Here is a 27,528-nt window from a genome sequence, read left to right as displayed (position 1 = left end):
ACTCCAAGGCTGCCCAGGGCCACCTGCACTGCAGAAGTGTTCTGCCTGGTTTGCTGTGTTGGCCCTGGGGTGCTCTACCAAAACCTCAACGGGCTGCCAACATTAAAACTCAGATTTCATTTCAAAACCCAGAATGTCTAACTCCCTTGAAAATCAGAAGGGGACAGGTACAGTGGCTCCCTCCAGCACTGTGGGACGCCAAGGCAGGAGGATCACTTGAGCCCAGGAGTTCGAGACCAGTCTGGGCAACATAGGGAGACCCCATCTTCTTTAAATTGTTTTAAATTAAAAAAAGAAAATCAGAAGGGTTGGCACATAGGGATTACAGTGCCCAAAGACGGTAACTGGCTAAAGCTGACTAGAGCCATCCCTTTGGAAGGGGCTGCTCGCTAGTTCACCACAGTCCCCACCACTCCCTGTTACCCCTCTGACAGCTTGCCATCTGGTTGTAGGCCCAACCCCAGTGGGCATTTGTCTGTAATGACCATGCCAAGGCACAGAGGTGGGCAGTCTTCCTGGCAAACAGATGGTATGTACAGAGAGCTCCTGCTAGGCAAGGCATGCATGAAGCTTGGTCTAAATGATGCTCACAAGCCTCGGGCATGTAATCTTGGCTAAGGATGAGAGGGCTTGGGGACCGCACCCTAGGAAAAGCACTGTGAAAAAACTGCAAAGTGCTATTCATTTGTTTAAATATTCACTGCAGGAAAGCTATTTGAGATGCTCAGTGCCAGGAGTTAACCTCAAGGAATTCAGCTCACCGGGGGACCAAATACATAACAAATTACCACTACACAACAGATTCACTCAAAGGCAGGGACACAGCTATGGGAGCTGAGAGGAGAAAGCTACTCGACACAAATACAAATTATTTTATGGTCAGCAGAACATCAAACCTTAGCCCCAGCCTCACTACCCACGCCCCACTCCCACTCCCATTCCATAAAAATAATACAGTGGCATTTATAGCTATTCCACCTCTTTCCCCTTTACAAACCCCATTTCTAGTTTCCAAGGTCATTAAGGGGTTGAAATGATCAACAAACATTCACTGGTTATTGTGAGCAAGATGGAGTCCCATAGCCAGTGAATCTCCACCCTGGCCAGGGGCCATTTCGATGGGGACTTAACTGGTCTGTGGTGGAACACAGGCAGCAGTATTTCTGAAATGCTACATTCGAACTGGAAGCCCAGGTTTAGAACCACTTGTATGACTGATGCTCACAGGTAAATATTCATCTGTCCCCCGCGTGCCTGGCATCTAAATGGACAAGGAAGATTCCAGGTGAGCAGGGTCAGAAGTGTGATATTGTGGTAAATGAAGAAATATATTTGCTTCTGCCCCAGGGTCCTGGCACACAGCTCCTAAAACCCTTGGAATTTCCTGAGCAATAGGGGTGCTAGGTACATCTTTTGTTCTGATATTTCGTCTTTGACCCTGGAATCCTGACACAGAGCTCCTAATCCCTTGGGATTTCCTGAGTGATGGGAGGTCTTTTTTAATTAGGTGATTCTTGGTGGGCTCCTGGATGGGGGCTGGGCACCAGAAAGACCAAGCCATGATTGGAGGCTTGGAGAGAGGGAGAAAGGTGGAGACTGAGTTAATAATCAATCATGCCTACGTGATGAAACCTCCACAAAAATCCCTTTAAAGTGCCGGGTTCAGAGAGCTTCCGGGTTGGCAGACGCATCCATGTGCATCCCAACTCCATAGGGACAGAAGCTCCTGTGCTCAGGAGCCTTCCAGGCCTCTGTGTGTTTCTTCATCTGGCTGTTCGTCTGTATCCTTTATCATACTTTTTACTCACGCAGTAAACTGGGGAACGTGTCTCCCTGAGCTTTGTAAGCAGTCCTCACAAATTAATCAAAACCAAGGAGGGGGTTGTGGAGATCCTGATTCATAGCTGGTCAGTCAGAAGTAGGGGTGACAGTCTACTACTTGTGACTGGCATTTGAAGTGGGTGGCAGTCTTGTGGAACTTAACCTGTGGGATCTGACTCTAACTCTAGGTAGACGGTATCAGAAGTGAGTTGAATTAGAGGATGCCAGTTGGTATCCACTGGAGAATTGCTTGGTGTGTGAGGAAAATGCCCACATATCTGGTTGACTTGGGGTGAAGCCTTTATTGTTTGTTTTTTCCTATACTGTAAACAGGAACCATATATGGAGGGCACATGATGAGTAATTTTCACCAGCATCTGTTTTTCAAACTAGGAATTCCACCTTGAATGATGAAAGTGTCTTCAGAACTGTCATCAAATAATTACTCATCCACCCAGCTGTGGAAGACTGGGCACTGCCATTTGCCAAGTGCAGGAAAAGCTCTGAGAAACAGGATAACTGAGGGCAACCCCTGACAGGATAAAGTCTGGCAGAGAAGAGAGAAAAGAAAAATGCCAGCCAAATACATAAACTAAGTACATTTCACCGTGATGTGCTTCTGCATGGAGTAAACAGTAAAATGCAACAATTACACCAGACCCAGCCTCTCCTTTTTTGGAGGGAGGCGATGGTTTTGAAATAGTAATAAATCTTTAAAACTGGTATACAGAGCATGTGCTAATGTGTGACATGTATGGCTGACGAAGAGACTGAAACAGATTTTCCTTTGCCTTCTTCTCTGTAACACTGAATATGATGTACATAAGATAATCCTATAGAAAATGCACAGCAAAAAAATGTTTTGCTAAAAAATAAATAAATAAATAAAAATAAAAAAGCTTTTGCCCTGACATGGAATTTAAGAAAACACATGCATTTATATGGAACTGAAGCCCTTTGAAGCACTCTTTTTTCTTCTCTTTTCCCACATATCAATATCTGGTCTCAGGAATCCCTATGTTCTTCCCAACGTTTGTACATAAGTAACTCATTTTAGACCAGCAGGAGACAAGGGTGGGGAAAGAGGGTCCAGGTTGTGGACTGGTGCAGAAGGTGACAGGAAGGAAGAGCGACTCACGTGGAATACGGTAGGCTCTCCCGCCCCTATGGACCCAGAAGCAACAAGGGAACCACCAGAGTGGATCCCAGATCCATGGATGGGGTTTCCTCATAAGAGATTCCTGTGGGGCAGAAAACCCTGGGGACCCTCTCTCTCCTGCCCCCATGCTCAGCTTCCTATCAGATGGAGAACTTCTTTCATTAGAAAGCTCCACCAACAGCCCCGGAACCATCCCACTTTCTCAGTTTTGAGCCCAGCCCTCAGCCATCCTTTGGAATTAAGGGTACTTTGGGTGGGGGCAAAGCAGGCTAAAGATACTGTTCTTCATGGTAGAAAACCTCAATATGCCACATTGCCACGATTAAAGGGACATTTCAAACAAGTACTGAGAGTGCTCTCCCGACCAGACGAGTCCCCACAGAACTAAGCATTGCACCGCTCAAGGGCTTACGCATGAATGCCAGGGTGCCCTTCAGGTGGACAAAGTGTCACCTCCTGAGAGGTCTGACAACATGACAAGTCTTGATGGCACCTCGAGGAGCTGGGCCACCCTGTCACATGAACCATCAGGACAAAGGGCAGCCTACTGCACATTTCACAAATGCTCTGCAAGGGCATTCCGGGAACGGGGAGCAGGAAGCCGATGGCAGCTGATTCTCTACAGAGCCACTCGATTCTCTTTTTTTTTTCTTTTTTCAAAATTTCCCTTTGAACATAGGATTCTCTTTTTGATGTCACCTGTTCAGTCAGGTCACCGGTTACCTTAACAACTGCTTTGCCATGTATTAGTTTTACGTTTGTTCCCTTTGGGGTGGGGATGTATTATCAGAATCACCTGAGTGGCTTGAGGGACAGGGGCTATGTTTAAGAAAGCTTCCCAGGTGTGTTGTAAGAAGCCCCAAGGAATGAATCGCTGGTCCCGTTCTTGAGCCTGGTTGCTAATGGAACCCACTGGGAGCACTTTTCAAAAAAGGATGCCACTTGAAATTCATTTATGTGCTGGGCGCGGTGGCTCACGCCTGTAATCCCACCACTTTGGGAGGCTGAGGCGGGCGGATCACGAGGTCAGGAGATCGAGACCATCCTGGCTAACATGGTGAAACCCCGTCTCTACTAAAAATACAAAAAATTAGCCAGGCGTGGTGGCGGGCACCTGTAGGCCCAGCTACTCGGGAGGCTGAGGCAGGAGAATGGCGTGAACCCGGGAGGCGGAGCTTGCAGTGAGCCCAGATCGTGCCACTGCACTCCGGCCTGGGCGACAGAGTGAGACTCCGTCTCAAAAAAAAAAAAAAAAGAAAGAAATTCATTTATGTGATAGGTATCTAGTCATGTTCTCGTCACATTTATAACATTTATATATTCTAGTCTGAATATATAAAGAACTCTTAAAACCCAGAAACAAAAAGATAAACTAATTTTCAAATGGGCATGGGACTTGAATAGATATTTTTCAAAATAAAAAGATATACAAATGGCCAACAGCACATGAAGAGATGCCCAACTTCATCAGTCATTGGGAAATGCACATTAAAAAACCACAGTGATATGCCACTTCACACCTACGAGGTTAGCCATTTTTTAAAAAGCCAAAAAAAAAAAAACATGCAAAATAACAAGTGTTGGCAAGGACATGGAAAAGCTGGAACCCTCCTATACTTCTGCCAGTGGGAAAGTAAAACAGTGCAGCCACAGCCGGGCGCGGTGGCTCACACCTGTAAGTCCATCTCTTTGGGAGGCCGAGGTGGGCAGATTACGAGGTCAGGAGATCGAGACCATCCTGGCTAACACAGTGAAACCCCGTCTCTACTAAAAATACAAAAAATTAGCCGGGCGTGGTGGCAGGCGCCTGTAGTCCCAGCTACTCGAGAGGCTGAGGCAGGAGAATGGCGTGAACCTGGGAGGCAGAGCTTGCAGTGAGCCGAGATCGCACCACTGCACTCCAGCCTGGGCAACAGAGCGAGACTCCATCTCAAAAAAAAAAACAAAAAACAAAAAACAAAAACAAGAAAAGGTGCAGCCACTCTAGAAAACAGCCTGGCAGTTCCTCAGAAACTTACACATAGAATTACCATATGACCCAGCAATCCAACACCTAGGTATATACCCTAAAAAACTGAAAACAGGGACACAAATACTTCTACCTGTATTTCATAGTAGCACTTAACAATAGCCAAAAGGAGGGAAACAACCTAAATGTCCACCAAATGATGAACGGATAAACAAAATGTAAACGTAGCCTAGCCATACAATGAAATATTACTTGGCCATAAAATGGAATGAAGTTTAGCCAACAGTGGTGGCATGGAACTGTAGTCTCAGCTACTCAGGAGGCTGAGGCGAGAAGATTGCTTGAGCCTGGGAGGTCAAGGCTGCAGTGAGCTGTGATTTATACCACTGCACTCCAGCCTGGGTGACAGAGTGAGACTCTGTCTCAAGAAAAAAAAAAAAAGTAATGAAATATTTGACACGTTACAATATAACATGGATGAATCTTGAAAACATTGCGCTAAGTGAAAGAAGCCACAGAAGGGCATATATTCTATAATTCTATTAATATAAATTGTTTAATAAAACAATGTCTCGCCACCTCTGATCACTATTATTAATGCCTGATTTCTGAAATACCTGTAAGAACAGAACTCTCTACAATAAACAGAACTGGAACATCATAGGCTTGAAGCCACAGGTATCATTTCTATGTTGAGATTGATCTTGCTCCTCAGATTTCCCGCATGAATAGGCAAATCCATAAAGGCAGAAGGTAGAATAGTGAGTAACTGCCTGAGGCTGGGGATAAGGAGAAATGGGCAGCTGAGGCTGGGGATAAGGAGAAATGGGTAGCAACGGCTTAATGGGTACACAGTCTTCTTTTGGGGTGATGAAAATGTCTTGGAACTAGATAAAGGTAGTGGTTGCACAACACTGTGACAATACCAAATGCCACTGAATTGTACACTTTAAAATAGTTAGTGTTTAATGTTTAATTTCATATTCCTTTTTTTTTTTTTTTTGGAGACAGGGTGTCTGACTCTGTCACTCAGGCTGGAGTGCAGTGGTGAGATCGTGGCTCACTACAACCTCTGCCTCCCAGGTTCAAGTGATTCTCCCACCTCAGCCTCCTGAGTAGCTGGGACTACAGGCACGTGCCACCAAGCCCGGCTAATTTTTGTGTTTAGTAGAGATGGGGTTTCACCATGTTTAATTTTATGTCATGTTAATTTTACCTTGATTTCTTTAATGGAGGAAAGACGGACGTCAGGGGACTTCCTGGGCCCTGCTGATCAGAACCTCCTAGGATGGCACAAATACAAATATATAGCTCCCAGGTTAATCTAACATGCAGCTAGGATTGAAAAGCACCAGGTTAGGATACTGTATACATGTATACACAACCTTCAATATAAAAGTGGGGGCCGGGTGGAGTGGCTCATGCCTGTAATCCCAGCACTTTGGGAGGCTGAGGTAGGCAGATCATTTGAGGCCAGGAGTTCAAGACCAGCCTGGGCAACATAGCGAAACCCCATCTCTACTAAAAATACAAAAAATTAGCTGGGCGTGGTCATGCATGCCTGTAATCCCAAGTACTCAGGAGGCTGGGGCATGAGAATCACTGGGACCTGGGAGCGGAGGTTGCAGTGAGCCAAGATCGTGCCACTGCACTCCAGCCTGGGTGACACAGCCAGACTCTGTCTCAAATATATATATCTCATATATATATGAGATATATACATAAGCACTTCTGTGGCCAACACCTCAGGGTTTCACCTGCTGCTACACTCATCATGGATAAAGTGTATAACATTTCTGCCTGCTCCCTCTTCCTAGAAAAGAAAATGTGCATTTTAAAACAATGTAAGTAGATGTGCGACATTCAGAAAATGCAGGTAATGGCTACATCACAGATATGAGGCACTCAGGAGCAACATAACCAGAACAGTGAGTGGATTCATAATCATGCCCCCAGAATGATGGACACAGTTTAGTGTGCATAGTCTTCAAACAAACCACAGAGTGGTGGTCACAAATCAGCAGACCACTGTGTGCTCATTAAGAACACCAAATAAGGTCAAATATGAATGGGCTCTTAGGAGTACCAACAAGACCAGATGGGCAGGTAAACTTCAGTTGGAGCCATGGGCAGCTCAGCAAAAGAAAGAACAATCTAACCTGGAGCTGGCTACCATCTGTGGTTAGAGATGTTATTCAGCAGGAAGGACTCAGCCACATGACTGCAGATGGGCCAATGTTTTTTATTCGTGTGGGAAATCTAAGGAGTAAGACCGACCTCAAAATAGAAATAATGCCTGTGGCTTCAAGCCTATCATGTTTCGATTCTTTTCATTGTCGAGAGTTCTTATAGGCATTCCAGAAATCAGGTGTGAGTAACAGTGGTCAGAGATGGTAAGACATTGTTTTATTAAACACCTCCGCTGGAGTAGAGGTAGTTACTATGAAGGATCGCTGTACATACAATTCATTTGCTCATTTATAAACAAACTATGCTGCAATTGACGCCTTTTCCCAGCACCTTCTTTTTCTTGCTTCTGGAGAGTTCTTACTTTGATCCCATCTTTTGATCCCAGTAAGCATAAGACCTAATTAGTAACAGATTCATGGCCTAACAGTCATACTTCTGTTTCATCTTTACTTTCACAGCAAGTCATGGGAGGAAAAAAAGAACTGAAGAACATCAGTTTCTTTAAAACCCATTCATTAATATGAGAACTATAACTTTAATGTAGGGCTGTCTTTTTGGTGAGAAAAAAAACCCAACCACTTCTTACACCTCCCAGCTTTGCAAACATTACCGGCCAACCACTTCACAAAACCAATTCCAGTAACTCCTGTGCTTGAGGTACCATTATGTCATTGGTTTGCTTCATGGAAAATTTCCTGATTTTCATTTATTTCAGTAGTTTGGAACATGCCAAGATACTCACTTTCTTTAACTCTGGGTGGAGAGGTAAAGCAACCCAACACCAGTTAGACATAAAAAAGACTATGGAGAAGAGAGGAAAGACCCAGAGGCATGCTTGCTTTTTCTGCTACACAATCGATACTGAAGACCCTCCGAGGAATCCAAGCTGTCTGTGAACTTCCTATGGGTTTGGAGAGCGTTCTTCCACAAACTAATCGCGCGGGTCAGAGGTGAAAGAAACAGCTTAGCTTTGGCTCCCCACCACCTGGTTGGGATTAATCCACATGGTTTTATAACTCCAAAAATGAGACAAAAGTAGCATTTGTGCTTGAAGTGAAATGATAGGGTGTTATTTTCACTGATGCAGAAAAGGGATGACCACCCCAACAGATGAGAGAAGGGCTACTAACCACTCCTAAATAAATGGGAAGAAGGTGGTATGTTTCTCTACTTTATATAACAAGAGAAAAACTGGCCCACCTTAAGAAAATGCAGACTTTGGATTCCATCAAATATTTACTGAGCTGGCACTAGGTTTAGAGCTGAGACACTGACAATGACTCAGGAAAAACAAGTATTTTATCAGTCATGTGTTTACGTAAAACTTCAGTGTCATCTATCTTTTAAAAGGAGCTGAGTAGCAAATAGCACAACAAAGAGAATTATCTCTATTAGTAATTCTAAAGCATAATAAGGACATGTGTTCCTTTTTAAAAATTGAAACTAAGTCTATCTAAAGCCTTGAGGTAAAGCTGAGGGCCGGGAGTTGTTCAAACAGGAATTATTGGTTCTGGCCACTGCAGTCGCATTTTAAATGCAAGAGCTACTCTGTCCTTCGCCTGTAACTACATGTGAATGCAAGAAGCTATTCTTGGTAATCCTTGACATTTTTGTCAATATGCCACGTCCATGGTGACATTTTGGAGGTTTATGATATGCGTTCAGTGGGGTGGTTTTCAGAGCCTTGGCTTTTAATATTGAGAATAACAAGGTGACAATCTTGGGTTAACCCGGCCAGGTCAATCACAGAATGATGTATCTGGAATGCCTTTTGAATCCGTATTATCTACGGCAAACCAAACAGTGTCACAGTGCTCCTGAAGAAAACGTACAATGTTCCCCTGGGGGAAAAGTGTTAAAAGCGCTGTAGAGTTGGCCACCATGGACTTCAAGCCCTACCATTTTAGATCCATACCACCCCAGCCATTAGAAAGCAAAGGATCACCACTTCTTTTTTTTAAATAATAATAAAATATCAGTTTCTAAACTGATTAAAGCATTACACAGACATTCCAAAAGCACATATGAATATTCTTTGAGACGGAGTCTCACTCTGTCATCCAGGCTGGAGTGCAGTGGCATGATCTCGGCTCACTGCAACCTCTGCCTCCCGGGTTCAAGCGATTCTCCTGCCTCAGCCTCCCGAGTAGCTGGGATTACAGGTGTGCACCACCATATCCAGCTAATTTTTGTATTTTTAGTAGAGATGGGGTTTCACCATGTTGGCCAGTCTGGTCTCGAACTCCTGATCTCAGGTGATCTGCCTGCCTCAGCCTCCAAAAGTGCTGGGATTACAGGCATGAGCCACCGTGCCCGGCCAAAGACGCTGTCTTTTAGGACACAGCCCCACTGCTAAAATAACAGGCACATCATGCATGCCCTGCACACTTCCTGTTCCACGGAATTCCTTATAGCCCCAGCAGCAAAACTGAGAAGGAGTCTGGGAAAAAAACCCAGCTCCTCTGCTGATCCACCCATGACAGCCTTGATATCCACTTTGGCAGAACCCTTTACTCCTCAAGCCAGCAAGGATTCTGAGGGAGGGTCTCAGGAGCTGGGGTGAAGCAGACAGAGGACCAAATCGCAGGGTCCAGGTCCTCAGGAAGCCACCCCACTGCCTCCTCCTTGGCCTGAGCCACCACTGCTCAGCCCTGGGGGCAGCTGCCATCTCCTAAACCAGTCTCCTTGCTTCAGCTCCTGCCCTCCTAGTCCCCCACAGCAGTCAGAGCGACCTCAATGAAATGTTAAGTCTCCCAACAGAATAGCTCCCAACAGAATTGCTGAGTCACACCCGGAGTCCCTGCAGTGGCTCATGAGGTGCTGCCACCGCCGACTCACCCCATCATCCTCCTCCTGGCCCATTGCTCTCGTCTTAGCACCTGTAGCTCCTTCTCCCTGAAAGCCTCTGACCCTAGACACCTCAGGTTCCCTCCTCCCCTCCCGCAGGCACCTGAAAAATAAGGCCTCTCCAGCCGCTCTCCACAAAACGGTCACCCACCCAGCCACACAGTCCCACCAACCTCACCCTGCCAGTTTGCACCTTGTAATGTGGTGACACGCTCAGTGATTGCTATTTGCCACCACTGCAGCGGAAGCCCCACAAGGGCAAGGGCCAACGAGAACAGCTCGCTGCTGGAGGCCTGGAGCAGGTGTGAGCCAGAGCCCCAGCTCTGCTGACTCAGGGCAGCTCACTCTCTATGGGGGGGCCACCCTGCACGGCAGGTGTGGACGACACCCCTGGGCTCCACCCGCTAGGTGCCAGCAGGACACACCCCATCCCTCCCAAGTGGGGACAGCAAAAAATGTCTCCAGACAGTGCAAATGTCCCAAGGGGCACAGTCACACCTGCCTGAGAGTTACCACTATTTTAGTGGCATTTGTGAACCTAAGGATGGGAAGATCTTTTACAGCCTTGGGCACATGCTGCCAGCAATACACTGAAGCCAACTCTGTATGAACTGTTCACTGTCTTCTGCTGCCTCTTTCTAACCAGCTTCACCCACTTTCCCATCTCCCACCACTGGTCCGTGACCCCACAAAAGCAAGGACTTTCCCAGGCATCCACATGGACAAGCTGCCCATGCCACCCTTGACTCTGAGCTCTGAGAGTTTCCATCCGAGACCCAAACAGCACAGAAATTTGGGCAAACTTCATTTTGTTCCAAAAGTAAGTTCATCTGCACATTTAAATATACATCCAAAGGCTGTCGGTACACATATGACAACTGCCTCCCAGGTTTTGTACGAGGGTGCTGAGACGTGGCTGAAGATCTTGATCTTGAATCAACTTGTCCAATTCTTTTTTTTTTTTTTTTTTTTTGAGACAAGGTATTGCTCTGTCACCCAGGCTGGAGTACAATGGCGATCATAGCTCACCACAGCCTCAAACTCCTGGGTCAGTGGCAATCATAGCCCACCACAGCCTCAAACTCCTGGGTCAAGCAATCCTCCCGAGTAGCTGGGACCACAGGCATGTGCCAACGCCCAGATAGTTTTTAATATTTTGTAGAGATAGGGTCTCCCTATGTAGCCCAGGCTGGTCTCAAATTCCTGGGCTCAAGCAATCCTCCCGCCTCAGCCTCCCAAAGTGCTGGGATTACAGGCATGAGCCACGACACCCAGCCAACTTCTATTCTTAACATCTGTCCAGTATTAAGTGACTGCTAGCTATGAAACAAAGTCTAATCATATAATGTGAATTTTTTTAAGTCTCTAGCATCACTGAGTGCTACAATTTCCAAGTTCCAGAATACTATGACATCACACCTAGAAATCAGTATAATTCTATACACACTCAGAGTATTTTCAGATTTGTGGCCAAGCTAATGCAACGATAATGAAAGTGTGTGACACAAAAGCATTGGCTGTACAGTCATGCATTGCTTGATGATGAGGATATGTTCTGAGAAACGCATTGTCAGCCAATGCTGTCACTGTACAAACATCACACAGTGGGCTTACACAAACCTAGCTGGCACAGCCTACTACACACCTAGGCTATGCAGTAGAGTCTAGTGCTCCTAGGATACAAATCTGTACTGAATACTATAGGCAATACAGTAACACAATAGTATTTGTGTGTCTAAACATAGCTAAATATAAAAAAGGTACAGTAAAAATATGGCATCACAATGTTAAGGGACGACCACTGTATACGCAGTCCATCATTTTGGTGCAAGACTGTATTAGTAAACGAGAATGACATCGGCCAGGCACAGTGGCTCACGCCTGTAATTCCAGCACTTTGGGAGGCCGAGGTGGGCAAATCATGAGGTCAGGAGTTCGAGACCAGCCTGGCCAACATGGTGAAACCCCGTCTCTACTAAACATACAAAAAATTAGCCTGGCGTGGTGGCGTGCGCCTGTAATCCCAGCTACTTGGGAGGCTGAGGCAGGAGAATCGCTTGAACCCGGGAGGCGGAGGTTGCAATGAGCCAAGATCGCACCACTGCACTCCAGCCTGGGCGACAGGGTGAGACTCAGTCTCAAAAAAAAAAAAAAAAGAATGACAAATGACATCAATCATGGGGTGGTAAACTGCACATGGGTCAATTCCAGCCTGCCTCCTGTCTTTGTAAATAAAGTTTTATTGGAACACAGCCAGGCCTGTTTGTTTCTGTATTGTCTATGGCTGCTTCTGCACTACAGCAGCAGGGTCGGGCAGTTGCAACAGAATCTCCATGGCCTTCATTCACAAGTCCTACGGGTTTAAAAAAAAAAAAAAATAGAAAGAGAGAGAATCCTATGGCTTTCAAAGCCTGAGATATTTACTATCTGGCCCTTGACAGAAAAATCTCAATGGCTCTCCTCTAATCTGTTATCTCTCTTTAGTAACATTTCACTTCCAGCAACTTCGCTTCCCCAGCCACAAAATCATGAGAATGCAAAGAACAGTTGCTTAGTGAGGAAAAACAGTTATCATAAACTCTGAGCCCTTGTCTTTATACTGCTGAGCCTCCAGTGCTACCCAACTACAAGGAAAATAAGGAGGCAACTCAGAAGCAGAAGTGGAATCATGGAGAGAGGGATTTTTTTTTTATTTTATTGATTTATTTATTTTTTCGAGACAGGGTGTCACTCTATTGCCCAGGCTGGAGTGCAGTGGCACGATCTTGGCTCACTGGAGCCACTACTTCCCAAACTCAAGCAATCCTCTCACCTCAGCCTCCCAAGTAGCTGGGTCTTCAGGGACATGCTCAGCTATTGTTTGTATTTTTTGTAGAGACAGGGTTTTGCCATGTTGCCCAGGCTGGTCTCAAACTCCTGGGCTCAAGTGATCCACCCGCCTCAGCCTCCCAAAGTGCTGGGATTACAGGCATGAGCCACTGCACCCAGCTAAGGGAGGGAATTTTGATAAGCAGAAGACTAAATATGCTGAGGTATCCCAAAGCTGAAGGAGTATGTGATATGACCACAAGGACAAAGAACATGTGAGTGCCTGTTCTGCAGCAGACACTCACCTAAGATCCTTACCTAGTCTTAGAGTCTTCAAAACAACCCAGAGGGCAAATGCTTTGCCCCCATTTTATGGAAGAGGAAACTGAAGCTCAGAGAGCCCAAATAACCTGACTTAGGAGACACAGCAAATAGCAGTCCCGAGTCGGACTCAAAGCTGTCCATGTCTGAAATCAGGGCTACCCACACCTAGGTAGTCCCTGCAGTTAGTGGTACAGTAAGTAGTAAGTCCTCACTAACATTTTCAATAGTTCCATGGAAACTATAGCTTTAAGTGAAACAACACATAAGGAAACCAATTTGACCACAGGCTAATTGGTATTAACTAGAGTTAAATTCCTACAGCCTATTTCTGGTCACAAAAACATCACTAAACTTCTAAATAAAGACTCCTAAACACTTCTAATATTAAACATTGAAATAAACATGTGAAAGAAAAAATGTTAATATTTAAAGGCCAAGTATCAATTGGTCATTTATTCACAAAATTCACTTGACTCCAAATACTGCCAGGTAACCAGATATCACTCAACTTTATAAAACAAATAGTGGTACTAATGAGTCACCCTATTAGATAAATGCCTCAATGAAAAAGTTAGTTGCCTTAGTGAAAAACCCACTATATTTTTAATTTAGTAATGATTACCGGGTTATTACATGGTGGTATCCTCCCCTTACAGTTGGCAAGACTCCTGGGCAATGTTAACATGTGGCTTCTTGGCAAGTTTCCCTGGCAATTGTATGGACATTTCGAGAAGCCCGAAAAAGCTTTTTGCATGGTTAGAGGCTGCCAAGTCTAATCTACATAGTCTGGTTTCTCCAACTACCAAATCAAGGTAACCACCTGAATTTAAAAACAGATTTGCTTTAAAAATTGTTTGTAAACGCCCAGGTGCAATGGCTCATGTCTGTAATCCCAGCACTTTGGGAGGCTGAGGCAGGCAGATCATTTGAGGTCAGGAGTTCGAGACCAGCCTGCCCAACATGGTGAAACTCCGTCTCTACTAAAAATACAAAAATTAGCCAGGCATGGTGGCATGCGCCTGTAGTTCCAGCTACTCGGGAGGCTGAGACAGAAGAATCGCTTGAACCCAGAAGGCAGAAGCTGCAGTGAGCCAAGACCATGCCACTGCACTCCAGCCTGGGTGACAGAGTGAGACTCCGTCTAAAAACAAGCAAACAAACAAAACAATGTTTGTAAACAACTTTATTGAGGTATAATCTGCATATCATAAACTCTCCCATTTTACATGTAAGATTCAATGTTTTTTATAAATTTACTGACTTATGCAACACACAAACCAATTTCAGTACATTTCCATCACCCCAAAGACATCCCTTGTGCCCAACTGCAGTCACCACACTCTTCACCCCCAGCCCCAGGCAACCACTAATCCACTTTCGATCTCCATGGATTTGCCTTCTCTGGACACTCTGCAAAAATCAAATCATATAATTATGTTGTGTCCACATCTGCTTCCTTCACTTAGTGTCACATTTTTGAGGTTCATCCATAGCTCCCCTTTTCATGTGAAACCTATCTAGTACTTGTGTATCCAGTGGCTGCACACCACAGTCTAAAGCTGGGTTGGATATGAGGGAGGGGAAGAAGTGGAGAAAGCACGGAAGGTTCTCCCTGAATCACTGTTGAATTAATCCTTTATGATACACCTACGCTAGTGATGGTGAATATGTGAGCGTGCATTCATTCAACAATACAGAGTGAGTGCATGGCAGACATCTCTGGGGGTGTCTGCTCATTTCAAACCAAGCCTCCATTATTCTGGGAACCACAGCTGGGTTTCCAGAGAGCTCTAATCCTCCTGAAAGCATATGCAAGCTTCTGTGTGCTGGTACCTTTTTCTGAACGCAGAATCCCTACCTTGTGTCAGATTTCCCAGGGTCCATGATTCTAAAATCCTTTAGAATCCCTGCACTCTACCATGAAGCCTTGGAGCAAATCTAACAAGGCTGTCAACTGCACAAAACAATACTCACCAAACAAAGATGAAGGACAAACTTAGAAATATTAGGTTGAACCATACAAATATCAAGAGTTTAATAGTTCTAAAAAACCACTGGAGCTGAAAAAGAACATTACTGGAAAAAATGGTAAAATTCAAATGTCTAGAGTTTGGTTAATAGTAATGTTATCAAGGCTGGCTTCTTAGGTTTGACAAAGAAACATCACCACAGAATATACTATGGTGATATTAGATGTTAACGACAGGGAAACCATCTAATCTTTGCAACTTTTCTGTAACTCTAAAATATTCCAAAATAAAAATATATTAAAACAAACAAATTAACAAAAAAATTGGGTTTTATTCATTCCATGCCTAGAACTATCTCCTAAGGCAAACATGAAAAACAAAACTACAGAGAAAATAACTGCACATAGGGACCATTATAATTTTAGTACTTATATAATCATAAATATCAGAGTGAAAAAGACAGGAATATTTAATAAGTGAGGGGACAGCAGCTCAGTGGCAGTCTAAACCTCTCATCTTATGCCAATCATGAAAACTATGGGGCGGCAAGGAACAGAAAACACATGAGTGAGAATGCCTTAGCTGGCTGCAAATAACAGAAATTCTAATTCGACTGGCTCTAAAGGATAAGATGATGCTGTTACCACGTTTCGCGTAAGAAAAGGTACTGAAGGCAGACAGCTACCAAAGCTTAATTCATCCATCCACCCACCTCATCAAAGACAGACTTTCCACTCCACCACCCTCAGCTTCTCAGCCAGCTCCCTCCTAGTTTTGGGGGCATCAGTGTGGCTGCCCACCTCCAGGTTTCCATGGAGACACAGCATCAATTAGCAGAAGTTCCTTCCACGTAGGTCTATGGGGACAAGGAGCCTTCTCCCCAACCATGCCTGTCTCATACCTCCCCTCACAGCTCATTGACCAGGTCTGAGTCATGTGCTCCTGCCTCAGCCAATTGCAGGCCCGGATGCTGTATGATTGGCTTAGAGCAATCTCAGGCACTATTGATATTAGGGGCTGGATCATTCATTGCTGTGGTGGGGTCGATCCTGTGCATTGTAGGATGTTCAGCACCGTCCTTGACCTCTACCCACTGGATGCCAGCAGAACCTACCCCCAGGTGTAACAATCAAAAAATCTCTCCAAATGTTTCCGAATGCTCTGGGTGTAGGGAGAAGGAAGAGGGAATCCTCAGTTGAGACCCACTGGCTTAGGGCAATCAGGACATCACCAGGAAGTACAGACAACGTCATAACTCCAGAGCCGAGAGAAGGTGTGGCCACCCCAATAAAATCGGTGCTCTGACAGCTTACAAGGAGGGACTGCTCTTGAGAACATCAGAATAGTGTACATGAGGAAAAGTCAGTGAAATACAGCAATACAAAATGATCATTATAAATCAATAAAACCTGTCTCTACATGCATAATTTCATTCAGCAAACATTTATTGAGGGCCTACTATAGGCTAAGTACTATATAGACAAAACACAATAAAATCTAAATGAGATTATTTAAATTTATTTTTCAATTATAAATAACTAGATCTCTGCTTGGTTCCTTCATTCTCAATCTCTTTTTCACTTTTTATTTTGGAATAATTACAGATTCATAGGAAGTTGCAAAGAAATATACAGGGAGGTCCCTGTGAAATGTCCCGAATAGGCAAATCTATAGGGATGAAAAGCAGATTAGCGGTTGCCAGGGGCTGGGGGTATGGGGCCTGACTGCTAATGAACACAGCGTTTCTTTATGGAGTATTCAGAACTACATAGGGGTGACGGTTGCACAATCTAGTGAATATAACAAAACCCACTAAATTGTACACTTTTATTTATTTTTATTTATTTTTTATTTTTTTGAGATGGAGTTTCACTCTGTCGCCCAGGCTGGAGTGCAGTGGTGCGATCTCAGCTCACTGCAGCCTCCACCTCCCGGGTTCAAGTGATTCTCCTGCCTCAGCCTTCCGACTAGCTGGGGTTACAGGTGCCCACCACCACGCCCAGCTAATTTTTCTTGTTTTTTTAGTAGGGACAGGGTTTCACCACGTTGGCCAGGCTGGTTGCAAACTCCTGACCTCAAGTGATCCGCCCGCCTCAGCCTCCCAAAGTGCTAGGATTACAGGCATGAGCCACCGTGCCCAAGGTAAATTTTATAGTATCTCAATTTTTTAAAAATGGAAATAATGTTTAAGGTAAATCTAGTTGACCCCATACTCCAAGGCCTCCCCCATGCTGGGGACAGGCACCCGTCCACAGGACAGAGCTCTAAGTGGCAGAAAGAACAAGTCTCCTGCAGTGACTATGTGGTCTCCTGGCCGAGCTCCGGGCCGCCTGGAAACACCACACCCAAGCTGGTAGATGCCCTCTTTCCTGGAGCACGGAGCCTCGGGCAGAGGAGCTACTTGGGGCACCTCCGCCTGCCTCAAAGATCCACCCACTGCCACTGTGGGGCTGGTGATCCCAGGCTTGGTGCAGCCATCTCCCCCGTTCATTCTCAACATCAACATCCCTCCCTCCTCCCCATGCTCTCTCTCAGTCCCTTCAGTTTTAAAGAAATGAAAAGAGAACCCTCCAGATGAAAAATGCTGGAGATCCCACAGCTCCATAAGCGGCCTTTCGAGATGTCCTTGCTCTGTATTTGTAGAATTTCTGAGCAAAGGCAGAAGCACTCCACTCCTCTCACCCCTCCTTCCTCCGAACCAAAGGGAGAACCGAATGGCTCAGGGCACTGAATGGCTCGGAGCATCTTAGGCAGCCTGATCTCTCCCTCCACACACAAACGCGCACACACATACACACACACACACATTCAAAAGGCCAGGCCAGCTCTCCAGGTTGCTGCAGAACACCAGTGTGAACAGATGCATTTTCTTCTGTTTCACTGCATATATGTATACTCTTGACAGTCAGTAAATGCCTATCAATTGAGAGTATTCTAAGAATTGAAGAATACACTCATAGTAATATATGTTCCCAGTTTCATATACTGGTTCAGGGTTTTTCACATAAATATGTTTGAAATTTGTTCATGGAAACACAGAAATCAGGTCTCTGTTGCATAGTATCTCAGGAACTGACAACAGGCTTGAAACAAATTCAGCAGCTAAAGATGAAGCATTGTAACCAGGTGGATGGAGGTAGCTCAGACAGTTCTCAGCCAAGGGATACTGCCCACCCCGGGGGCCATTTGGTAATGTCTGGAGACATTTTCGAGACATCTGAGGGTGGGGAGTTTGCTACTAATATCTCAATCTAGTGGTAACAGACCAGGGACGCTGCTAAACGTCATATGCTACATATGACAGCCCTAACAACAAGGAATTGAGAAACCCTGGTCTAAAGTAACACGTTCAGGATTGCTTGAGCCCAGGAGCTGGAGGCTGTAGTGAGCTATAATCATGCCACTGCACTGCACAGCCTGGGCAACGGAGCAAGACCCTGTCTCCAAAAATAAAATAAAACAAAAATAACACTTTCTTGGTTTGGACACCTTTTAGGACACTGCCCATCAGCAATACAGTAACTTGAACAGCTTAACATGTTTCTCTATGTAACGGAGTTATTGAACACACAAAACCACCACCACCAATGAAAGCTTCTGAGTGGGGTTAATAGAAGGATTTTCGGTTGGCCCCAGTGAGTCCCAGCTCCTCCTTAGGTGCCAGTAAGATTCCTCAGCAGCCCTCCTGATTTCACCTGCCTTCATTCAAGCATTAGCTAAGTCCTCTACACCATGTTTCCTTCACAATGTCTCTGACACAATCCCTGCCTTTTCTAGCCCGAGTGCCCCTGATCGCTCTAGCTCAGGCCTGTGATCACCTGAGAAAACCTCCACTAGTTTCCAACTGGCCTCTTCTCTCAGAAAGCCTACCTCTCCCCAGCCCCACATTTAGCTAGCTCATCAAATATGTTTTTGGTACAGCACATCTGATGCGAGTCCCAATGTGAGTGACTCTCCATGCTTGCACAAGAAACGAGGACCCTCTGGGGGTATTGTGAGAAGCCAGGGAGAGAAAAAAGATGTAAAATGCTTCGCACAGTACCTGCCTAAGCATGTAATAAATGTCAGCTGCTGCTGTGTTTGTTATGCAGACACCAAGCTGACCAGATGCTTCCATTCTCACTGAGATAACAATGCATGTGGGGGTGTTAGTTTCCTACCGATGCTGTAACAAATTGCCACAAACCGATGCTGTAACAAATTGCCACAAACCGAGTGGCTTAAAACAACACAAATTTATTATCTTACAGTTCTGGAGGTCAGAAGTCCAAAATCAGTTTCTCTTGGCAAAAATCAAGGTGTCAGCAGGTCTGCGTTCCATCTGCAGGCTCTAGGGAACGGTCCATTTCCTTGTCTTTTCCAGCTTCTAGAGACCGCCTGCATTCCTTGGCTCATGGCCACTTGACTCCAGCCTCTGCTTCCGTTGTTACATCTCCATCTCTGACTCTGACCTCACCCTCCTCCCTCCCTCTAGTAAGGATGCCTATGATGACATCGGGCCCACCCACATAATCCAGGATCATCTCCCTATCTCAAGATCCTTAACTTAATCACATCTGCAAAGTCTCTTTTGCCATGGAAGGTTACTTATTAACAGGCTTCAGGGACTACAACGTGGACATCTTTGAGGGGCCACTATACCACAGGAAGGATTAAATATCAAACAATAATGAATGCAAGATCAAAATAACTAATGAGTATAGCAAAGTGCAAGGGGCACGCACAGTTACCTAGCCACAGTTACCTAGCCAAGGCACAGTCAAGAACAGGCAGGGGACCTGGCTCAACTCCGAAGTCGAACAGATGTTGACCTCACTGCCTATAGGAAGTGAGGCTACTAAGTCAATCTCCCCTGGCCTCAGTTTTATCACATGATCCCCTACACCTCATGCAGCCATCATGGGCTTTCGATGAAAACATTCATGCAATTCAACCTGAAAAAGCTGATACAGGAAAAAAGAAAGAAAACATCCATGCAAAAGCCTAGTGCATTCCGCATGTATCTGTCACAATCACAGAGCCAAGGGATCCCCGCAGGGAGAAACCAGCAGGCAGGAACAGCATGGTGAGGCCTCGTGGAAAAGGACACGAGCACAAGGTAAGCCCCACGGCAGCCTGTCTGGTGTTGCTCAACACTGGAGTCCCAAACCCTGGAAGAGTGCCTTAGACTCAGAAATTGTGCAACAAACAGTTGTTGAATGAATGAATAAATGAATGAATGAATGAACAGAGGCAGGATGCTTAAAAATTGTGTGGATTGGGCAGCTGGGTGGCATTCTGGAAAGAGCACCCAAACGGGGGTCAGAAGACCCAGCTCAAGTCCCTTGCCCTTCTAGCAGCCGGCAGAACATACCCATTGGCTGTGGCTGTCAAGTAGAAAAAGGAATTTGAACAAGATGATCCTAGCTCTTCCAGCCCCAAAGCTGTGGGACCCTGAGCTACATGCTCTGGCCTGAGTCTTACCTCCCTTACATGACAGCTCTGGGTCAGTCGAGTTGACTCATTCCCTCATTTATTCCGAACACACCCAGCACTTCCTCAAGGCTAGCACTTTTCTCCTGTTCCCCTTATCTTGCCCAGATCTTGCTTTTTTTTCAAAAGAAGAAAGAAAAATCCCACACCAAAAAAACAAAAACCAAACTACAAAGTTAACTTATCATTTCTATGGCTGGTAGTTTCCCTGCATGAGTCTTGTGTGGTTTACATTAGTGTCACACTAATACATTAACTGAATATATTAACTCAGAGTACCTTGACCACTTTATGAAAAGGTATTTACTGGCTGGACGTGGTGGCTCACACCTATAATCCCAGCACTTTGGGAGGCTGAGGCGGGCCTCACCTCAGGCGGATCACCTGAGGTCAGGAGTTCAAAACCAGCCTGGCCAACATGGCGAAACCCTGTTTCTACTAAAAATACAAAAACTAGCCAGGTGTGGTGGTACACGCCTGTAATCCCAGCTACTTGGAAGGCTGAGGCAGGAGAATTGCCTGAACCCAAGAAGGGGAGGTTGCAGTAAGCCGAGATCGCACCACTGTACTCCAGCCTGGGCAAGAGTGAGACTCCATTTAAAAAAAAAAAAAAAGAAAAGAAAAGAAAAGGTATTTACCATTGGGCAGAAAATATGGGAAGAACACTTTTGCCTCTTTTGTAAAGATTCACTGTCTTTAACAGTTATGTTTACGTGTGCGTCTTGCAGGGTTGTGTGGGTATTACCCTATAGATGGACTGAGTGGATCATCCTATAGATGATCTTGTTTTTCTACTGCTGGAAAAGCACTAGAACCCCTCACCCAGAAGGATGGGCAAGGAAAAAGACAACCCCAGGCTCAAGTGAGCCCACCTTTTCTCTGAAGTGATCATTATCCGAGAAACTGAATCAATCCTGGGATGCCTTGCAACTATTGTTATCTTCATTTTATGTGTCTGTGTGCCACCTCCCAGACCAGCTTGGTTTCCACATACTGTCCCTGCACACAGAAGGCCAAGACTCTCCACAAATATTTCTTCACTTTATTAAACAGGGATAACTGAACTCAGTAGAATTTAACTTTGCTTTTATTCCATCAGATTTGTTTTATTGAATTTATGGGAAAGATAGACACCATTAGCAAAAGGATCTGGAATGGAAGTCAAGAAGCCTACCGTAGGCTCACCAGATGACCATGAACATGTTCCTGACCCATGGGCTCCTGAAGTAGAACCTAACTAGAGATGGTGATACGTGTTATTTCCACTTCCCAAATCAGAGTGAAAGGAAGGAGAAGGAAACTTGGAGATTTCCAAACATCCAGGAGCTATTTTTGGAAATGAATTACTTTTCCTTTCACTTTTCTTTAAAAAATAAATAAATGAATAAATAAATAAATAAATAGATAAATGGAAGGAAAGGAAAAGACCAAAAAATGTTAGACCAAAAAATGAGGATTGATGATCTAAATGGAAGCAAGAGCCGCTTCTTCCAGGGACTGACCCCTTACAGCCTTAAAAACAAGATGCTCCCCCATGTTCATACAAACACTATCTATAACCTTAAAAAAAGAAAAAGGGAGAAATCATTACCTGTTTATCAGAAAGCTCAACCAGGACAGTTTATATAGTCCAAAAATAGACTCTGTGGGATGAATATAGTAAACCTCCTATTAGTTAATACTGAATAGCTAAATAAAGGTTCCAAGAAGGTAGCAATGATGTTATTTGGCTGTTAAATGGGGATCCAACCTAGCAAATTCCAGAGCTATGGATTGTTTTCCTCTTAAAGCAAAAGCATCTTCAGAAGACTTTTAAGATACCACAGAATTCCTCCATGAAGCACAGGTCAAATCCCATCTGGTGAACAAATGGGTCCCCAAAAGCTTATGCCATGACATGATCTTGCTCTTCCGCCATCAGCATGATTATTTATACTTTGATCTCAAATATGATATCGTCCACCATACTTAAGCTGCCCAGAGCTGGCATTTCCAGTACCGTACAACTCCACCTGAGCTACAGGAAATGGAACATGAGGTTTCAAACACTCAGTCCATCTATAGGATAATACCCAAATAACCCTGCAAGACACACACGTAAACACAACTGTCAAAGACAGTGAATCTTTACAAAGGGGGCAAAAATGTTCTTCCCATATTTTCTGCCCAATGGTAAATACCTTTTCATAAGGTGGTCAAGGTATTCTGAGTTAATATATTCAGTTAATATATTAGTGTGCCACTAATGTAAACCACACAAGACTCATGTAAGGAAACTACCAGCCATAGAAATAAGTTAACTTTGTAGTTTGTTTTTTCGTTTCTTTTTTTTTTGGTGTGGGGTTTTGTTTCGTTTTTTGAGACAAGGTCTCACTCTGTCACCCAGGCTGGAGCGCAGTGGCACGACCACGGCTCACTGCAGCCTGGATCTCCCCAGCTCAAGCAATCCTCCCATTTCAGCCTCCTGAGTAGCTGGGACTATAGGCACACGCTACCCGCCCACGTAATTATTTTATTTGTTTGTAGAGACAGAGTCTCCCTATGTTGCCCAGGTTCGTCTCGAACTCCTGGACTCAAGCAATCTTGCCACCTGGGCCTCCCAAAGTGCTGGGATTACAGGCATGAACCACCACGCCTGGCCTAACTTTGTAGTTTTTAACCAAGTTCTTGGGTATGATTCCCAGTAAACTAACTATGAAAATTATATGTACAGTATCAATCTATAGAAATAGTGAATTTAAACTGAAGGTAGGTTTTTTCGTTTGTTTTTTGAGACAGAGTCTCTCTCTGTCACCCAGGCTGAAGTGCAGTGGCGCGATCTCGGCTCACTGCAACCTCCACCTCCAGGGTTCAAGTGATTCTGCTGCCTCAGCCTCCCAAGTAGCTAAGACTACAGGCGCACACCACTACATCCGGCTAATTTTTGTGTTTTTAGTAGAGACAGGGTTTCACCACGTTGGGCAGGCTGGTCTTGAACTGACCTCAAGTGATCCACCCACCTCAGCCTCCCAAAGTGCTGGGATTACAGGCATGAGCAACCACGCCCAGCCAACCGAAGGTAGGCTTATAATCAAACTAAAAAATTGTTTTTAAAATATTGAGATTGTGTATACATCTGTAGCCACATCCGTAAAGACGTCTCCTTATATCTTCTTTGTTGTAACTTTAAAAAGCAGTTACAATAATTTCACCAACATGCTCTGAGCCGGCACTATCAAATGTTAAACACAACACTGAATGGAATTACTATAAAACTCGAGAAGAGATTTTGTTTACAACCCTTGGACCATATTTTATGCTATACAGTTTTTACTAAAGTTTATATGAAATTATGTTTAAAGTCAACAACAATTTTCACTTAACCTACTACATTCATTTATTCCACCACAATTTCATTTTCTTAAAGAGAAAAAAAAAAGCTATTATGTATTTGCCTTTCTCCTGTCAGGTCTCTATGTGGAAGCTGTTTGGTGAAAGTCCTCGTACTTCTTGAATACCATTTTCCTGTGTGACTCAAATGCAACTCAAAAAGGGTTTTAACTGTCAGATGCGCATGGAGAAAACACTGCCCTCTGACATGCAGTTCTTCCCATATAATAAAAGTTAATTACAACTTTAAAGGGTAACCCGCCACCTATAAAACTCGGCCAGGTTCTGTTTTGAAAGAGGAAGAAGAATGACTATTACAGCCTTCAGCCGACTCCACTTAAATGTTTGTGGCTTGCTGAACATTCCATACATATTTCGGGCAAGGTATTATGGGAGCTGAAGTTCAAGCTGTCCCCTGCTGAATTTTCACTCACTATAAAAACAACGTCTCATAAAAGTACACACGTTTTTACTTTACAAAAAAAAGGTAAAATATCCACTTTCGTTCACTCAATTGACAATTTTAGCATCAGAACGGAGACTTTTTAAAAACCTTTAAGTGATTGTCTGAAAAGTAACAAATCGATTTCTGGAAAAAAGGAATATAGGAAATGTGTCTGAAATACATGGAAAACAAGATTCTCCAAGCTGATTTCTGTATGGTCCATTCACGTTTGTCACAGGTTACACCATTAAAAAGAAAATCCTCACATTGATATCTTTCAGCATGAATCTCCACTCCAATATAACCACAACTGTTTTATATTACCCTTGGAAAGTGAGCCTTAGCCTTTTCTAAGCAAAACACTATTTTAATTGGTTCATTTTCCAGTTGTTTGGGTTTTTAACATACATATGGTATAAAAGGGCACTGCATTCCAAGCAGTTCTACCAATTCCAGAACCATCCAAGGGTTGATCAAACAGCTGGGGCTCTAGCCTTTGGTTAAAATTATAACATGATCTCACCTGATTTTCAAAATAACTAGGCATCTTTTTAACCCATAAAATTGTACTAGGATTGATATAGGTTTCTGAGCCCAGAGGTTTGCAATGTTCAGCGAGAATGTTAGGGAATCACGATCTTTTTGTTTTGCTTTCTTTTGTTTTCCCCTGCTTGAACTCAGAGAAATCTTCAAACAATTCAGCAGCTTCTCTCCTCAAAAGTTTATTTTCAGACGCCAGTGCCATGCAGGCCGCCTTCCCTATGCAGGTAGGAGGAAGCAGGCACAATGTCACCACACTGGGCCTTTGCAAGTCTTCAAATCACTGGGAAGCCTGTGGTGTTTCCTTTTTGGCACTCAGGCCCTGGAAGGAGAGTTGCTCTAGAGAGGACAAGACATCAGATAACCTGTGGAAACACTTGATGTCCACAGAAATCCCAATTCCACACAAAATACATCTCTGTAAAAGCAGTTGAACAATCGAAACCCGTAGACAATCGAGCAAAAAGTTAAGGAAGAGCTTCGTTACATGGAATTAATTAAATGAAATCTGGTAGTGCTTTTACAAGAATCAGTTTTTACTTGATTGGGTTTTTATACGTGAATAAGACAGCTTTGTACCCCATGCATATCTTTCACAAAAAGGAAACTTAAAATACAATTCTTGTTTTTCGTTTATTCCAAAAGCATATGGGACTAATCATATTGCATTCTGGCTGCAGTACAGAAGGCTATTTCAAACAGTTTTAACTCACGAGTTTTAAGGCGCTAAAGAGCAACTAGAGTTTGGGAACAGACTTCTCCAACTCCAAAAGGGTTGGGAATCCCTCAAGGGCCCGTCTGACATCAGGTTTTGGATGGAAACCAGCCTGAACCCGCCAGACAGGGAACCCGCACCCCAAAGCTGGGGCGCACGTTTGTGATCCAAGGTGACAGCTCATCTCGCCACCGCGGGGCTGGGGACACCTGCAGAACCAGGGCCGGGGCAGTGGGCCGCAGACGCCCGGGACCGGGATGGGCGAGGCTGCCGCAGAGAAAGGAAAAGAGGGCCATCTGTCAGCCCCAGGAGAGGAAATTCCAGGAGCCCAGTTCCCAGGCGCCGGACAGCGGGTGACGTGAGGGAACCGAATGAGAGGGTCCGCCCAGCGGCGGGGGACCTGTAGGCGGCCGGCCTCGGCGCTCAGAGGGCTCGAGGCCTGGAGAAGGGGCACCTCCATTCTTGGTCAGAGCCCTGGGAGTCGGGGTATTGGGAGGGTGGATCCTCTCCCGGACCCCCGGAACCAAAGATCTTCACCCAGCCCCGAGGGCCTCCTGGTGTCTCCGATCCTCTCCCTGGGCCCAAGGGATGGGGGCGCCTCGATCGTAGCCTGGACCGGAGCACTCCAGGGAGTCCCCTGGTTCCGGGGATGGAGGCGCTCCGAGCTCTGCCCGGGCCCGGGGGCTCTCGGCGGCCCCGCGCTGGGCGGGGCGTGTCCCCAGCGCATCCGCGGTGGCGCCGGCCGGCGGCCCGGGTCGTAGCGCCCGCGCCGGGTCTGGCGCCCCCAGCCGGCCCGCTTACCGGTCGCGAGGGTCGATCCACGACGTCTGCCGCGTGTTGTGGTCAATGTAAAAGACGCGGCCGTCGTAGTCTCGCGCCTCCTCCCAGCCGGCGGGCAGCGGCAGCTCGGCGCTCTCCCGGGCCCGCGGCGGCGGCGCGGAGGGAGCTGGGGGCGTGGGGACCGCGGCGGGGGGCGCCGGCGGCGGCGGTTCCCGCTGGGGCTGCGCGGACGGCGGCGGCTCCCGCGGGGCCTCGCGCGGCTGTCCCCGCCGTCGCCGCCGGCCGCCGCTCAGCCAAGGCATGACGGCGCGGGCCCCGCCGCCGCCCGGCCGCCCCGCGCGCGCCGCCTCCTCCGCCAGCACTAAGGCCCGGCGCCCGGGGCGCGGGGGCGGCCGCGGGGAGCCGCCCGCCGCTCCTGGCGCATCCTCCGCCCGGCGCCCGTGCACCGGCGTCCGCCCGCCCGCCCTAGCAAGTCGCTGCCCGCGCCGCCCACTCCGTTCAGGTAGCCCGGGTGGCCGCCGCGCGCGAAGTCACAGCCCGGGAGCCGCCGCCGCCGCCGCTGCCGCCGCTGCCGGCCGCCCCTCCGTTCCCGCGGCGCGCCCGGCCATCTTCGTTCCTCGGCGCGGCCCGGGCGAGCAGGGGCAGGGCGTTCGCAGGCCCCGCCTCCGGCCGTCCCGCCCCGTTCTCACCCAGGCCCCGCGGCTCCTCCCACGCCGGCTGCTCCTCCCGAATCTCCCACGGAGGCTCCCGCTCCTCCCGCCGCCTCTGCTTCTCCACCCACTCCCGCTGCTCCGCCTCCCCCGGCCCCGCGTCCTCCGCGCCTCTCCGTCGCCGGCTGCTCCGCCCCCAGTCTCCCTCGGGGTCCTCCTCGGCGCTCGGCTCCTCGACCCCACCCCCACCCCTCCGCTTGCTCCTCCCCCTCCGCCGTCCTCCCTCTCCGCGCGCTCCTCCCTCTCTCCCTCCCGCTCCGCCACCTTCCTCCGGCCTCGGGAAACCGCATGGAGGCCAGGATGGGCGCCGCCGCGTCAGTCCGCCCCCGGGCCCCCGCGTAGAGGAAGGCGGGCGGGGAGGACGACGCCCTACCCGGACTGCGGGCGCGGCCTGCCTGGGGTGACTCCT

At 46.4% G+C, this 27,528-nt stretch overlaps 1 protein-coding gene across 2 annotated transcripts in view; it reads right to left on the bottom strand.

Moving 5' to 3' along the window:
* Positions 1 to 26,776, bottom strand: part of WWC3 (WWC family member 3) — a 129,128-nt gene extending 102,352 nt beyond the window's left edge. Inside the window, exon 1 of one of the 2 annotated variants that reach the window (XM_016943328.4) lies at positions 26,431 to 26,776. In XM_016943328.4, the coding sequence (XP_016798817.2) occupies positions 26,431 to 26,711 (281 nt within the window). In that variant the 5' untranslated portion in view covers positions 26,712 to 26,776. The remainder of the gene's footprint in view (positions 1 to 26,430) is intronic. The other variant, XM_016943327.4, reaches the window with a different exon arrangement.
* Between the last annotated feature and the right edge of the window lie 752 nt (positions 26,777 to 27,528).

Source organism: Pan troglodytes, chromosome X, assembly GCF_028858775.2.
Source record: "Pan troglodytes isolate AG18354 chromosome X, NHGRI_mPanTro3-v2.0_pri, whole genome shotgun sequence".
NCBI classification, from domain to species: domain Eukaryota; kingdom Metazoa; phylum Chordata; class Mammalia; order Primates; family Hominidae; genus Pan; species Pan troglodytes.
The sequence above is the reverse complement of the archived record's forward strand: the minus strand, read 5'-3'. Positions and strand labels throughout refer to the sequence as shown.